The sequence below is a fragment of the Gavia stellata genome, chromosome 6, assembly GCF_030936135.1.
Source record: "Gavia stellata isolate bGavSte3 chromosome 6, bGavSte3.hap2, whole genome shotgun sequence".
NCBI classification, from domain to species: Eukaryota; Metazoa; Chordata; class Aves; order Gaviiformes; family Gaviidae; genus Gavia; species Gavia stellata.
In genome coordinates, this window is record NC_082599.1 from 55,528,560 (window position 1) to 55,543,751 (window position 15,192).

General features: G+C 37.6%; 1 protein-coding gene across 1 annotated transcript in view; it reads right to left on the reverse strand.

Moving 5' to 3' along the window:
* The window catches only part of GOLGA4 (golgin A4), a 65,807-nt gene that overhangs the window by 33,138 nt on the left and 17,477 nt on the right, over nt 1–15,192 (reverse strand). Inside the window, exons 6-12 of the mRNA XM_059818448.1 lie at nt 13,361–13,408; nt 12,858–12,914; nt 8,429–8,527; nt 7,776–7,914; nt 6,172–6,359; nt 5,069–5,152; nt 4,044–4,191 (exon numbers count right to left, since the gene is read on the reverse strand). Of these exons, the coding sequence (XP_059674431.1) occupies nt 4,044–4,191; nt 5,069–5,152; nt 6,172–6,359; nt 7,776–7,914; nt 8,429–8,527; nt 12,858–12,914; nt 13,361–13,408 (763 nt within the window). The remainder of the gene's footprint in view (nt 1–4,043; nt 4,192–5,068; nt 5,153–6,171; nt 6,360–7,775; nt 7,915–8,428; nt 8,528–12,857; nt 12,915–13,360; nt 13,409–15,192) is intronic.

Genomic DNA, 15,192 nt, shown 5'->3' on the forward strand with positions numbered 1-15,192 from the left:
TTACAGCATCATAAATGGCTTTAAAAAAAAACCCAAAAACCACACACCAAAAAACAACCCTACAGACCTTTACAAAATATAGCTTGAAAATAAAGCCTGCAAGTAAAAGATTAAGTTATTTCACTTCTCCATATATGTTCTCTGATTCTTGTTCTGAGCAACATATACTTTATTTTCATTTGAGAAGCCCATTACTTCTGCAAAAGGAAAGAGAATGCATTTGCCATAGCCCACAAATCTGCCAAAGAGAAGATCCAGGTTCACACTAGGATTGACTACTGAAATGTAATAGCTGAGCAACATGCAGTACGACAGCTGCATCACCGTAACCGCAAGCAGGATGCTAATACAAAAGCTAGACAAAAGCTGATGGATAAAATGCCAAGGGGTATGGAAGCACAAAGAAGCAACGCTTCACAGAAACACACTTTGCTCTCTAAAAGTTAAATTATATGCATCTCAGGCACTTTTAGCACAGAACATTTTTATTCAAAGTAGTTAATTCTAGCGTAGCATGACACAACCGAGTTTCAAACCAGAAGAGGGCTAAACTTTCATCAGGTAGACAGAACATGGTCTAAATTATTATTATTTTTAATCTATGGGAGATTTTCATTCTACTGTGGATAAAAGCCTGGAATAAAAGTCTGTATTTTTATCCAAATACATCTATTCTGAATGCAAAGAGTAAAGGCACTGCCTGTGTTCTTCCCCAAGCAGCAGAGCTACTATTGAGGGAAGATCTTTTAACCAAGGTAGTGGTTACATGAAGTCTCACAAAGGCACAGTGGCAAATCAGAAACAGTAACAAGCACACCAACAGAGCCTCAGGTGAGTCTTGCAAAATCCCATTCATGTGACCAAGCCCCACAAACCAGAAACCTTCCTGTGCGGTATATAAATTACGCAAAAAGGGCCTGAGTATATAAATTACGCAAAAAAAAAAAGTTTAAGAAATGCAAGGTTGCAAAACCAATTTTTGTAAAACGTGTGCTAGAGTTGACTGCTTTACATACGCTACTCCGAAGTACCAGTCTCAGGTCCCTTCGCCTTGTCTCTCCTACCCAGTGTAACACCAGTCCGTACTTCTTGCTTACTCTGCCGGCGTTGCAGATGTGTTATCTTCAACTACAGTGCCATCTACTGCTGAAAATTGTGACGAAAGCACTGAACAGGATGGCAAAGGAAGGACTGACACGTTTTCTTACTGAAGGCTGACAGCAGGCATCTTGTCAAAAGTTTGAGAAACAAAGGCTGAATTCATTCCCTATAGTTGATTTGTGCATCTAAGCAGGATTTTAAATGCACAGTCCAAGCTTTTTGTTTCTCTATAGAAAGGTGCAAAGCAGACTTTAACTAAGCTTGCAAAAGAAATGCTGCCTACAAAGAATGGCAAAGTAATTCAAAATGGATTTGCTTTCTAAAGACTTTTTTTTGTTTACTGTACAGAATATCAATAAGTCAATAATCTGCACCCTGAGAAGTCAGAAAGAACTTATGCCAAGTAGTCTCAGGAGAAACAAATTTCAGTTTACCAGTAAATTTACAAATACTATAAATAACTTTGTTGAAGTAAAATGTAAATAATCTATGTACATTGCAAAGCATTAAAAAAAAAAATCAGTTGCAGTTACTTCAAGTAAAAGTGCCTGAGAAGCACAGAATTTACTTTTTAGAGCCCAGTTCAAGCACCCAATGTGTGATGTAAGAAAAAAGAGCCCTTACCCCAGTCCTGTTCATACAAGGCTTGGGAAAGGCACCATGATTCACTTATTGGCATGTGTGGATGCACAAAAACAAGATGCTCTGTGAGATTTCAACATAATGTACCTCTAACTACAAAAAAAAATGAACTTCAACTGGGGAGACCAAGTTACAGTTTACACAACACACACAAAATAAGCATACATATCTTTTCACTATTTCAGTACACAAAAATGCATTAACATTAAATCAAACACTGGAGCGTTTCACTAAAGTCACTGAATTACAAAGAAAAAAGCCAGACACGTAACTCTAGGAAAGTGAAAAACATGAAGTGGAAAAATATACCACTTTTTAGCCTACAATATAGCACTATGAAAGAAAATTCCAAGTATAAGTGTATTATGCTTACCCTTATTTTGCCATAACATAAATGAAATTAACATTTCTACAAATACAATATTCCGTGAAGTCAATGCTTCACTGAATCATGATATAGAAAAAGAGAAGTCTAGAAATTAAAGGCATCTCACATTAACTATCCAAGTTCTGTAACTTTAAACACGTTGACCTCAAATACATGAAACTGCCAAATTCTTAAAAACTGGTACAACTCAAAGGTTATGACCTAGAATTAATTTCAGCCTCTCCCAATATTGGTGGTGGGTTTCTCAAATGCCTTAACAGTTTAGTTCAAGTATATTGAACTAAGCTTCCATTGTACATCACAACAATTTTGGAATGCATAAAGTCAAGGAAGTAAAAAAGACCTAATAAAGGTCACCTTACAATTTTGCCTGTCTCAGAATTAGTATTAACTAATTTTCCAAGGGTTCCAACATTTATATATGCATGCTTAACAGAGTACAAAAATAAATGCACTCAAAGGTAAAGTGGATGCTTATCCACTATAAAAGTTATTAAAAATACTTTTTTATTTAAAAGAGAGCATATTTAACACACAAATCTCCCCCTAGAAAAGTGCAGTATACTCAACAAATTATTCATATGTGAAATTACTTCTCACTACAATAGTTAAGTTTTCCAGGTATCCAGAGCATCATCTGTCACCCATTTTCAGTTTCTGGCTACGCAAACCTGAGGAAATCACTGTATTAACCAGACCATGTAGATACTAGTTCATAATTAAGAGGTTTCTACTGCTTCAAAAAATGCTGTGTTTCAAACAACTATGACAATAACTTCGTATCTACAGAAGCATTAAAATATTCTTCAGCTTTTTTTTCTTTAATCATGAAGAAAAGCTTCCTAGTCTCCAAGAACTGAACAACATCCAACTTTAGCAGGACTGACTTACTTCTGAAATATGAATTTTCAGAGCTAAAAAGACACATGCAACCTGAAAGGGTAGGAGAGGAGGGCACCTAAGCAAAATGTTTATTACTTTCACAGCAGAATGATCTACCCAAACTAATCTTTAAAATTGAAAGTTCTGATCTAAATCCACGTAGATTTAAAATAAATCTCTATGAACTGTATTGTTTGAACTTCTCATTGCTTTTTAGAGAAAGAAAATATGCATGATAGTTTACGCAAACTAACCGGATCTGAGCTTCTGCCAAAAGAATGATCTCCTTTAGATGCCAACGAGAGCAAACTTCTTCTAAAAGAATTTTGATAGATATAGTGGAAAACAATATCACCATTTAAAAAACAAAGGTGGGGCAGACTGACCTTTTAACCTAGTTTCAAGCAAAAGGAGAACTGCAAGCATACATAATTAATGTTACCTAATTGCCATCAAAAGTAAACTACAGCATGTAATGGTTACATAACCGCTAGGTTCCAGGCCTAGAGTGAAAGGAATCATCACTGCTGTTTCACTAAAAAGAAATCAGAAATGCTTCCTCCACGATTATTGAGAGAAAATGCTTATTATGGTTGTAACAGATCCTCCTAGTTCTACTTCTTCCCAAGCTCTTACATACTCACTGCTATGTTTTCTTTGTAAAATACTGGTGGCATTATAATGACAATTTATAGATAGTTGCAAGTTTCCCTCCTGAAGTTATACCAGCACAAAACTCTATCAATCGTTTCTCCTACAAATGGGAAGGTACAGCTGCCCTTCAGTAGCTTCCTTCCTAACTCCAGCTGAATTGATAACAGAGACAAACCAGTCAAAAACATCCCTAAACTCTGCTGACCAGAAGTGAAGTAAGTAATGATGCTAGCAAGGGTAAAATGTAAAACATTAGGAAAAAGAGCATCTCTTAATATCCATTCCAAACAACAACTGATGAAAGAGTACAAAAAGACCATGCTGAAGCTTTCTCATGTTTAAACATGAAAGCTAATAATCTTCCAGAATTTCTTACCAGCTCTTTCAGATTTTTCTTTCTGTTCTTTTAATTCTTCGCCTTTTGTAGTGATTTGTTTGATACGAGCACGCAGTTGGGCTATCTCCTCCTCCTTCATTTCCAATGTTTCATGCATTTGTCGCTTTGTCTCTGCAATTACCATGCCCTATGGAAAAGGTCCTTGTGATAAAAAGCTAGCAAATAAATAAAACATATAGCTAAAACAATTTCAAGCCAGGACACAATCCTTGTCAGGGATAAACTTTAGTCTATTACTACAAGACTGGAGATGATGGTATTTTTCTTTGTCAGAAAACAGAAAAAGCTAACAAAAAGAAGAAAAGAATAGGGATTATTTTGAAGAGTAGCCACAATTTATCTAGTGGTAAAAAGAACTCCTCCAGCAACTAAGGACCATCAGAAAACTTCCTCCTTTTGGTACAGATACTTTTCTTTTAAATATGCTTTTGTAAACAAACACATATTAAAACCATTGCAGCGTGCATACTTCTCCTTAGAGAACACGCACATATAACGAGTGTCATGTTGCTTATTACACCACCAGAAATTACTCCAAGTACCAAGACTGATTGAAAAAACCTTTAAGGAACTAAAAACTGAGAAACTCTTCATATTCCTAAGAAACTACAGTTACTTTTCCTTCATTGGTCATTTTTTAATTAATTTACATTGTATCTCATCTTCATCAGTGTTGGGGGGGGGGGGGGGAGCTGTTTGGGGATTTTTTTGTGGTTTTGTTTTGGGGGTTTTTTTAAGCTGCCATTGAGGAGTGCATTCAGCATAATTGCTCCATCCTAAATAACATCATCTTGTAATATTAAGTAGAACCTAACAGACAAATACCCTAAAGTATCTATACAATAAAATTCTCAGGTAGCTTAAATTATTTGCTTGTTAAAACATAAACCAAACCACATCAGACAACTAAGAACTGCTTCTAATACCAAGAAGCCTGATATTTTGAGTTTTAAACCATCTTCTTCAAAAACTACACAGAGTTTGAAGAAATTTTTTTCGTTTACCTTGTCTTGTTCTAGCTGCTCAATCAAATTCTTTGCATCACGCAGCTGCGTAATCAGTTTAGTCTTCTCAGCCATGTGAAGGTCCTAAAAAAAGACCCCAACCACAAGTTTAAAGCACTGCCATCTGTAAGAAAACACCTTCTTCTGACAAACAGCTTAGGTTGGCTTTTACCCTGCACTATGCCTTGGAGGAAGAGCACAGAACAGAATCCAGGGAAATTAAAGTAGGTAGCTCTAAATTACTTTAAATCTTCAAGTGCTAGGCTGCCTTATGGCTTCCATAATAATTCAGGTATCTGAAGGCTTTGTTACAGCTTCCACAGTTCTCTCGTGGATGTCAGAGCTGCTACAGTAAAATGGGCAAGAAATATGCCTAAGGCACCTGCTCTATTACCTGCATTTCGGCTTACAAGAGGATCTCAGCAATGCAACATAATTGCTCATTAGTGGCCTCGTTCTGGAAAAGGTCCTCAAAATACTTGAGTCTTCCAGTGCTCTTTCAAACTGGACTAATGCTCAGAGACCAGGACAGAGAAGAGAATCTGATCTCCAGAACTGAAGTTGAGTACAGCTATACTTATCGCATTTTCATGTTTCCATTACTATCAGCCACCTTACTTTTAAACCACACTCGGCATTAATGGCCTTAAAAGGAAAATTGAGCAAAATAATAATTTAGCTCTGGGACTGCACTTATGTTATCTTCACTATATTGTGCTCTCCACTGTCCTGCCTTTCTTTGTTTTCTGTTCATTTACATAACTGATGCCTCTTCCACTATGTCTTAAAGGTTTACCTCCGCTCCACTTTTCTCACTTTACCTCCGGTCTTCTGTGCCAGGACAGTCTTTTCCTCACCCCAACTTCCCACAGCTACTTTATTTCTGATACCATTTTGATAGTTATTCATACAGTAAGGTTTCATACCCTTCTTTATAGATTTTTTGCTCAATGTGTTGATTCCAGGTGGGTTTTGCACCTTTAACTCCAAAAAAGTACAGGGACGGTTTGTTTAATGCTCTGCCCTATTAATAAGTTTTAGAAATACTGGAGTTCTTACTGTGTTTTAGTAACTACCCATAAAGTTAAGAGCATTTGCCATACCTTCATTTTCTCCAGTTCCTGAAGCCTCTCTTCTAACTGTTCTTGAAGTGCCTCTTTCTCATTGGTTAGTTGGGCGCAGCATTCTTTATGTGACTGAATCATCTCCTTACAACGTTGCAGCAAGTTCTCTTGGCGCTTCACCCTCTGATTAAGCGTTTTTAGTGTTTTAACAGAATCCTCATTACCCTCTACAAGACAACATACCAACATTATCATACACGCACCGTTTCCAAAATGTAGACCTGCATTCATCATTCACATTGTGGGTGACTGAGAGGTCTCTAAAGAAATTTGTGCAAAGTCTGCAAAACTTCCTAGTCACTACTGTAACCACCAGAAACGTGCTATAGATACACAGAATAATAAATAAAGTCTTTCACCTCAAATTAATTTACAAAACCCCAGTCACCATACAAGCTTCAAAACCAAACTACTATTCAGCAAGGTTTTCTATGCAATTAAGAAGTCATCATGATTTATAAACATGCCTGCTGCTACTAACTGAATATTCACAAGCAGGAAAAAACGTGAAGCAAAGCAAATAACATCTCTCAAGTGCCAAGGACACAGATTCCTGCTTTCCCAGGGCTGGGTACAACGTTAATTCTGAAATATCCAGGTTGGCAATACTACATTCAGCAGAATAAAGGCCACATTTAGCATCTTTCCGAGCTGTACTCCTCTCTGTATAACTAGCACATTGGGTAATATTTTACTGTGTGTTCTGCGCTGATGCTCTGGAGGCTGGAAGAGCACTTGGCATGAAAACAGGATCAGACAAATTCAGAGGTTCAGTTCACAACCATAAGCCTTACACACTACAGTCCAGAAGTAGACTCCAGCACAGGAAACATCATGAACCCTGATTCTTAGGGACTAGATACTTACGTTATTTCCTAAGCACTATAAAAGACATAACGCTGGAGAAGAAAATCTCTGATCTAATCCTTCGTATCATCCCAGCATATAAAAATCACCACAGATGCTGAACATTTCATGATGCATGTTCACCCCTGTCTGAATCCTACCTTTTATGAAGGATACCAATGAATGACACTTTCATTATGTATCAACATTATAATGCCCCTTGCTCAGCAATCAAATATACACAATACTAGGAGTCCCATAACTGAGATAACCTCCTGTAGCGAAGAACACTTAGATTATTCAGTAGCATGAATATCAAAATTGAGCTTTGCTTTTACTTTTTCCTGAGAGAAAAAAAATAATAAAAAAAGATAAGACTGGCAACTGGTCTCCTCTCTAAACTCCAGGGATAGGTCCTTGCTTATGGGGGACAGAATCTCTTAATCATATTAAATGGGGATAGTAACAACCCCTACCGGCAAAAGCAATAATTACAGTACTATCATCATTATTTGCAAAGGCAAGATGTATCAGATTTGAATTCTTAGGAAAATCTAGTATCTTAGAAGGGTTATCCTATCCTCTAGCTGCCACACTGTTTTCAAAACAATTGTCTCCTTCTAGAAAGTATCTCCTTACCATGACATGTTCAGCCCTAAGTGTTGTTACTCCATCATAACTAACAGAAGGCTTATTCCCCAAAATTCAAAATCTCTTGAAAAAGCCGCAATACCTACCACTGCTTCCTGGTTCCACAGTATTTTCTATACTGATTTCTTTTGTTGCACTTTCAGCTTGTGGTTCAGACTGGATATTTGGATCAGGCAATGCAGTGCCTATCTGCCCATTCTGTAACCTCTGTTTCAGCAACGATACCTAAACAAAATGTTCTTTTTGTTAAAAAAACCAAGGATTCTAAGTAGATGATGTTTTCATCTTCAAAACTAGAGAGTTACATAAAATTGATATCAGCAAGCAGAGAAAGGAAAAATCTGTCTGAATTCTTTTAGCATTTTTTAAAATCAGAATTATGTTTCCAACTAACAAAAATAGTATCATTATGAGTGGAGAAACAAAGACCAATTAAGCAAAACACATAAATTTTGGCAAAGCCATTTTAGCTCAAACAGCTGCTAATATTATGTTCTTGAGAACAAAGACATTACGAAGGTATTTAAGCGCAGATCAAACAATCGTATTTAACATGAGTGAGATTTTACAAAGGTACCACAAAGATGCACTTAATTTCTAATCATAAATTCTCAAGCAGCTTTACAACACCGAAGCAATTATAATAAAACATGGACATGCATTCTAGGAAATATATAATTTAAAAAAAAAAAGTAGGAAGAGCAGTTTTAAAGAACATCTGTTGGGTAAGGTATCTTACCTGAGTTTGCAGGACACTAATAAGCTGATCCTTTTCTTCTAAGGAAGCATCAAATTCCTCTTGGAGATGTTTCTTAGCTTGTTGATCCATCTGGAGCTCCTGAGAATCATAAATAAAGGCGTCTCAATTGAAAACTGAAATGTGAATTTAAAAGGCTTATAAAAATATTATGAAATAATATTAAAGATACCTCTTTGCAGTTGTGACCCTAGAATACAACCATAAAGTGGATATTTCTTTTACTATACGACATTTCACACAACCTATTAAGAACATCCCACTATAATACCAGCACTAAAACAGCAAGAGTCTAGATTTGATGCAAAATTATCACGGATTCTGTCTTCCTAAAAGTAAGTGTAGGGATCACTTCAAGCCTGCTCCTGAAAACTGTTTTCCATGCACACATTTCTCCTGGAAGTTGAAGACTGCACTTTGGTAAACTAGATTCTTGATTTAGCCACCAGATCAAGTCAACATAAAGAGCAGAAATATAAATTTACCTTACGCTCACTCAATATGCTAGCATTCCAATATGACAAATGCCATTTATAAGAACAGAAAGTTGGCTTTTTTATTCCTCAAATGTGTCTCAAATGAGAAAGCCAGAGAATGCCAGAGAATTTAACTATGTGGCTTTACTTGCTACTTACTTGCATTCATTTGGCTGAACACCTTTAGAAACTTGTAGATGTTGCTTAAACGCATTAGTAAGATCTACATAATCTTATAAAAATACGGCCTTAGGAAGGTCTTTTATTTACTTCCTATGCTTTTAAAGTTTAAATATTTTATTTTTTTAAAATAATTATTGTTCTAATAGAAAATAAATGTATTTAAAGTTAAATTAATTCACCTCTAACTGCTTATTGAGAGAATCAGCACCACACAGATTTCATGCATGCACTGTAAATAATTTCCCAAACTTGAATTTTATTTTTTTTTTTTTAATTTACTTCATCCATATATATTTTCCCTGTGACTTACCCCAGGACACTAATGCTTCTACAACCATTATTCTGCAAAGATTGCTTGTATAAAAGCAAGCACCACCCATAAACACGGGTTCTGTTAGCCAGGCAAAGATAGAGGACAATGCAAAGAGAAGAAAGGATGAAAAAGAAAATGAGACAAAACACAGGGCACTGTATGCTTCCTGCATTACTTTCCTCCAACTCGGAATCTAGGTTTTATGCTCTCTTGCTGCCTATCCCTTACCTCCAAAAGTGAATCCCAGCTGCCATAGCTGAGCCTGATACCAGTTTTGAGAACCGCAGCTGTGTGAGCTGAGCCTGACCAGCCATGCACAGGCAGGATAGTGCTGGAAGGCATCACTGGGAAAACTATTCCTCTCTCTCTTCCCAAGTAACTAACTTTTTAACCCTGCATTGCCTCAGATTCTCAACAGCTACTGATCACACTTCCGTCTTGTGCTTCTGAGCTTTAGAAGCAATTCCTTCCAAGCAAAGCAAACAGCTCAGTGCACATGAGTCGGGGCAATCCCAAGCACAAATACAGGCTGGGAGGAGACTGGATTGAGAGCAGCCCTGAGGAGAAGGACTTGGGGTGTTGCTTGACGAGAAGCTCAACACGAGCCAGCAGCGCGCGCTTGCAGCCCAGAAAGCCAACCGTATCCTGGGCTGCATCAAAAGAAGTGTTACCAGCGGGTCGACAGAGGTGATTCTCCCCCTCTACTCCGCTCTCATGAGACCCCACCCGGAGTACTGCATCCAGATCTGCGGCCCCCAACATGAGAAGGACATGGACCTGTTGGAGCGAGTCCAGAGGACGGCCATGAAGATGATCAGAGGGCTGGAGCACCTCTGCTATGACGACAGGCTGAGACAGTTGGGGCTGTTCAGCCTGGAGAAGAGGAGGCTCTGGGGAGACCTTACAGCAGCCTGCCAGTACCTGAATGGGGCCAACAAGAGAGTTGGAGAGGGACTTTTTACAAGGGTGTGTAGTGATAGGACAAGGGGTGATGGCTTTAAACTGAAAGAGGGTAGATTTAGATCAGATATTAGGTAGAAATTCTTCACCATGAGGGTGGTGAGGCACTGGAACAGGTTGCCCAGAGGAGTTGTGGATGCCCCAACCCTGGAAGCGTACAAGGCCAGGTTGGACAGGGCTTTGAGCAACCTGGTCTAGTGGAAGGTGTCCCTGCCCATGGCAGGGGGGTTGGAACTAGATGATGTTTAAGGTCTCTTCCAACCCAAACCATTCTATGATTCTACACTAAGAACAAGTGCCAAAGAGATATACTGAAACCAACACAGAAATAGTCCTCTTTGGATCCCAAAGTCCCTTCTGATCCTTGTCTGAGAAGGAGAACACTGAAGACTGCTATTGAGGAATTACTCTTAACAGGAAAAAACTAAGGTAAGCAAAAGACACATTAATTTCCAGGGACTATTTCACACTGCCAACTTGGCCTCAAAGGAGATTTAGTTTATTCTTACATGGCCCTCTGAAAAGAAACTTAGCTGTTCAACATGTTTATGGGGAAAATGGACTGTATGATGAAGAAAAGGATTTTTCAAGTTGATTTCTGCTAACAAATTATTACATCAACGAATGATCTATTTTGTACTATTTTAGCTTCCACAATGGAAATGCACCATTTTATTTGTAAGTTTTAAGTCTGTTTTACCTAATGCTGCAACACTTGGGCTTCCAAAAGACCAAAAAACTACTTTTTGAAGTTTTTCAATTAATAAAAAAGAATTTCAGCATTAGATTTGAAGGAATCTTTAAATCTACAAGATTTATAAGAATGACATTAAATTTTATGCCAAACATATATACAAATTTATATATATACATAAAAATCAGAAAAATATATATGTGTGAATCAGAAAGACTATGACAGAAGTAGTAAAATAAGTATGCACATGTCCAACCCTTTTTTATAAACAAAAGGTTTAACTCTGGTATATATATGCCTTCCAAACTTTACCAAGTACCAATAAGCTGGAAAACTAAACCTACTGGAGCATGAGGATATAGACTTAACACAGAATGAGCGTCTTTCATTTGACCTTGTAGTGAACTGAAAAAAAACCAACTAAGAGTGGCAAGCCGCTTCTGTCAGTAATGCTGTGGGTTCTCCCCTCCTACGGGCTGACAGTTTAGCTTAGGATAGGGCGATAGACCAGGCGTGGGCTCCAGTTCAGACGAGCATGGCGCACCCAGTACTCTGGCCCACTGTTCTCAGCTGGTGGGGCAGAAACAGCACGGATCTGAAGCAAAATGCTACACCCCCATGACACACACAACTCACAGCCTGCTCTACCTGGATTACACCCTGCATCGCTGAAGAAAAGTGCCAGTGACCTCCTTTGACATGACTGGCTGCCTAACTGGGGCAGCCCACTGCGGATGAGCATGAGCCTTGGGTACATGCATGTCCGGATGCTCACAGTTGCCATCCCTCGCCCTCAAGGGACCGACCCTGGCCCCTGTCTGCGGGAGAGACGCCCAACCACCTGGAGCTAGTCTGCCTTCAGGGAAAGGTGGGACCTCACCATGGTCTGACGGCTCCTGCAACCTCCATGCCAGCGCTGCTCCTCAGCACGGCGCACACCAAGAACAGTAGTGCAGCCACAGAGAAAGCCTGTGGCTTTGAGAGAGCTGGCACCCAGCTCCCAAGAGAGGTGAGAGCATGGACAGAGAGGCCCTCGCACATCCATCTCCGAACCTGATGCTGCACTGGCTCTTGGAGAAGTAAAAAGGCTTCAGCTTCACATTCACCAAGGTTTGACAATATGGCTTTTGTGAACCTGCCCTTTTAATTTGCTCTGCCTAATAATTTGTACATGTCTTTTAATTAAGCCAAATGTGTTTATTATCAAGACCAAATACATTAAAGCTCCTTTTTATTTCACTATAACCTAAGGAGACAATAATCATAACACAACCTACCTGATTTTATGATTGAAATCAAACTATACTGCAAATCCATAAAAACAATGTAAATATTATAATTGAGATCAGGATGAGTATTTTTAAAAATTTGATCCTAAAATTTTATTGATAGTTAAAATATTTATTAAAAAGTGCTTATTACTTGTATTTGCCTAACATTAGTATTTCTCAATACTAGAAGAGCAACAAATTGCACAGGGACATCTACTGCTGGGCCCAACGATACTGCAAGAACCACACACATTTCTACCTATCTCACAATGAACCGAAAAGCAGTTCAGTCAGTACAATGAACTCGTATGTCTTAGAGTATGACAATAAGCTGCTGAATAGGAAACAAGCCAGAGAAATAACCCCATATAAACAAATGAAAACAAGTGGTAAAAACCCCTGCTGTGCGATAGAAAATATTTTGTAAAGTGAACAAAAAAATCAAAAGCTAGGCAGAGAAAGATCCTGTGTACGTGTGGTATAAAATAAATATTGCATCAATAAAGCAAATTACCTCTCTCAGTTCTCCAATTCTGCGAAGTGCTTTATCCTGACTTTGACTCAGAACGCCCTTAAAAGAAGGAAGAATAAACAACAGGTGTATTAAATGTAACTTTATACATAAAGTATAAATAAATTCATAGAATTGTATTTCAGCAGAAGAATTAATGATGTGTATTTCTCTTTCAAGGCAAATTTGATGTGTAAGTATTATCATAAACTGCCAACTGTGGGTTTGCAATCTATCACCTGAATTAAGCTGATGCAATAAAAAAGGCTGGAGCACAAAAGCTTCACAGTATTTTGACAAACCAATATTAGCTTGGTTTCCTCAGAAATCCCAGCTAACAAAGAATCTTTTGTTATACATGCACACACACACACATGTATATACACATACCCCCCATACTGTGTAAACACACACACAATGCACTGAAAATTAAATTTGTATTTGCACTACTCATTTTAAGATTCACAAAAGCATTCAGGTAAGAGAGGATGAAAAGTAACGCTTACCTGTAGCTTCTTCTTCTCCCGCTGGATAACTTGATAAGCAGACACTAGCTAAAATACAGAAATCAAGTATAAAGATGATAATGCATCCACTTACAGCTATCAAAGGAATTTGCTTAGCTGTATCACTAGCTGCATTTTCAAACTCTTCACTTCACTTGAGAAAGCTCTTCTGACAGAAACATACTTAAATTTTCTCACTGTTTCCTTTTTCCATTTATAAAATATCTCCAATGTGTTATAAAAAATAAAGCCTACATGACAAAACAATGAGGTTACTCGGCAGTCGTGCACAGTTTTCCCTTCACTAAAAAGGCCTCTAAGAAGAGCCATGCTTCAATACAGGCAGTCAAAAAACCAACTCTTATCAGAAAGTTACATTCCAGACAGCTACCCCACAGGGATGTACCTTTGTAAGGGTACACATCCCAGAGAGCTCAACTAAAATTAATTTTAGAATGAGTATGCATTAAAAAATACACTTACAAGTCTAGCAAAAAAAGGTCTGTGTAGTACTGAATGTTCTTATCCCGTGTGCTTTGCATATACCCAGCAGACAAAGAAAGACTGGAAGTGGACAATATTTCTCATTGTAAGCTGACAAAAGGACTTCATGAGTAACTGCACAATTTAGTTTAATTAAAAATTTGAGCACAATTGCTTAAGCTGTCCAAAGCTGAAGTAGCATAATGGCACTCAGAACTAGAATATTCCGTTTTCAAATTTCCAAAAAATTAAAGGAAAACAAATCCAAAACACCAAAACCAGAAATCTCCAAGTCAAAAGATAGCTTCAAATTCTTAATTAAAATAAATGAGGATTTTTAAGAATTCAAAATTACTTTTAATTTCAGAGTCATCGTATTTTGCACTTAAAAGAAAACTAAAACTAATACGGATGGTTTCCCTTACCATATTTTTTGAGATGCTAACTTTGTATCCTACTTTGAATGAGGAAAAAAATTTACATCATAAATTCTCATCATATATTGAAACTACTTTCTTCCAAGCTCCAGCAAAACAATTTTTTCCAACTGAACTAAAGAAACTCACAAAAACAGAAAAATCCCAGACCTTTTTGACAGAGAAAATTAAGACTTGCTGGACAGACTACACTAAAAAACATAACAAAACAAAAAATCCAAAGCAAAGCAAACTACAAACTGAAGAATTTTCATTTTGGCAACACTGTTTACATGAAGTTTTAAAAAATATGTAATATACTAGCCGGAAGAGAATGAAAAATCAATGGGGAACAACAATTCCTGAATTAATGGAAGACAACTTTTTTCAGGCATATGCTGAATACTGTAATTGCCATATATGTATTTTAGATTCCAGGGATTTTTACAGTAATAGCCAAAAGTCTGCACAGGAATTTTTGTATCTGAGTGCAGCAAACATTTAAAGAACTGTAAAAAACAGTGCAAATGGCCAGTTTTAAATGCGAAACACACAAGTACTTAAAAAAATGAAAATCCAACACCGCTACTTGGAAAGCTTTACTTTTCCCAGCAATTTGGAAAATGAGTAGCAAACCCACTTATATCATTGGTTCTCACTAAATAGCAAAAGGAACAGTCCTTGAATGAATTCCTTCCAGGGGATACCTGGAAATTATGGGGAGCAGAACTTATTTATTGAAAACAAAACACCTACCCATCGCACATACATGGAATACACATTGTGTACTTCAAAAACAAGTTTCAAAAGAAAAGTAAATTTGCTGTCATGCGAGTACAAGCCATGCTCACCTCTGGACTGAACTCCACCCCTTGCTACGGGCTTTCGGCAGAAACCACGATAGGTCTACTTCGTTTGAGTAACTACTAATTA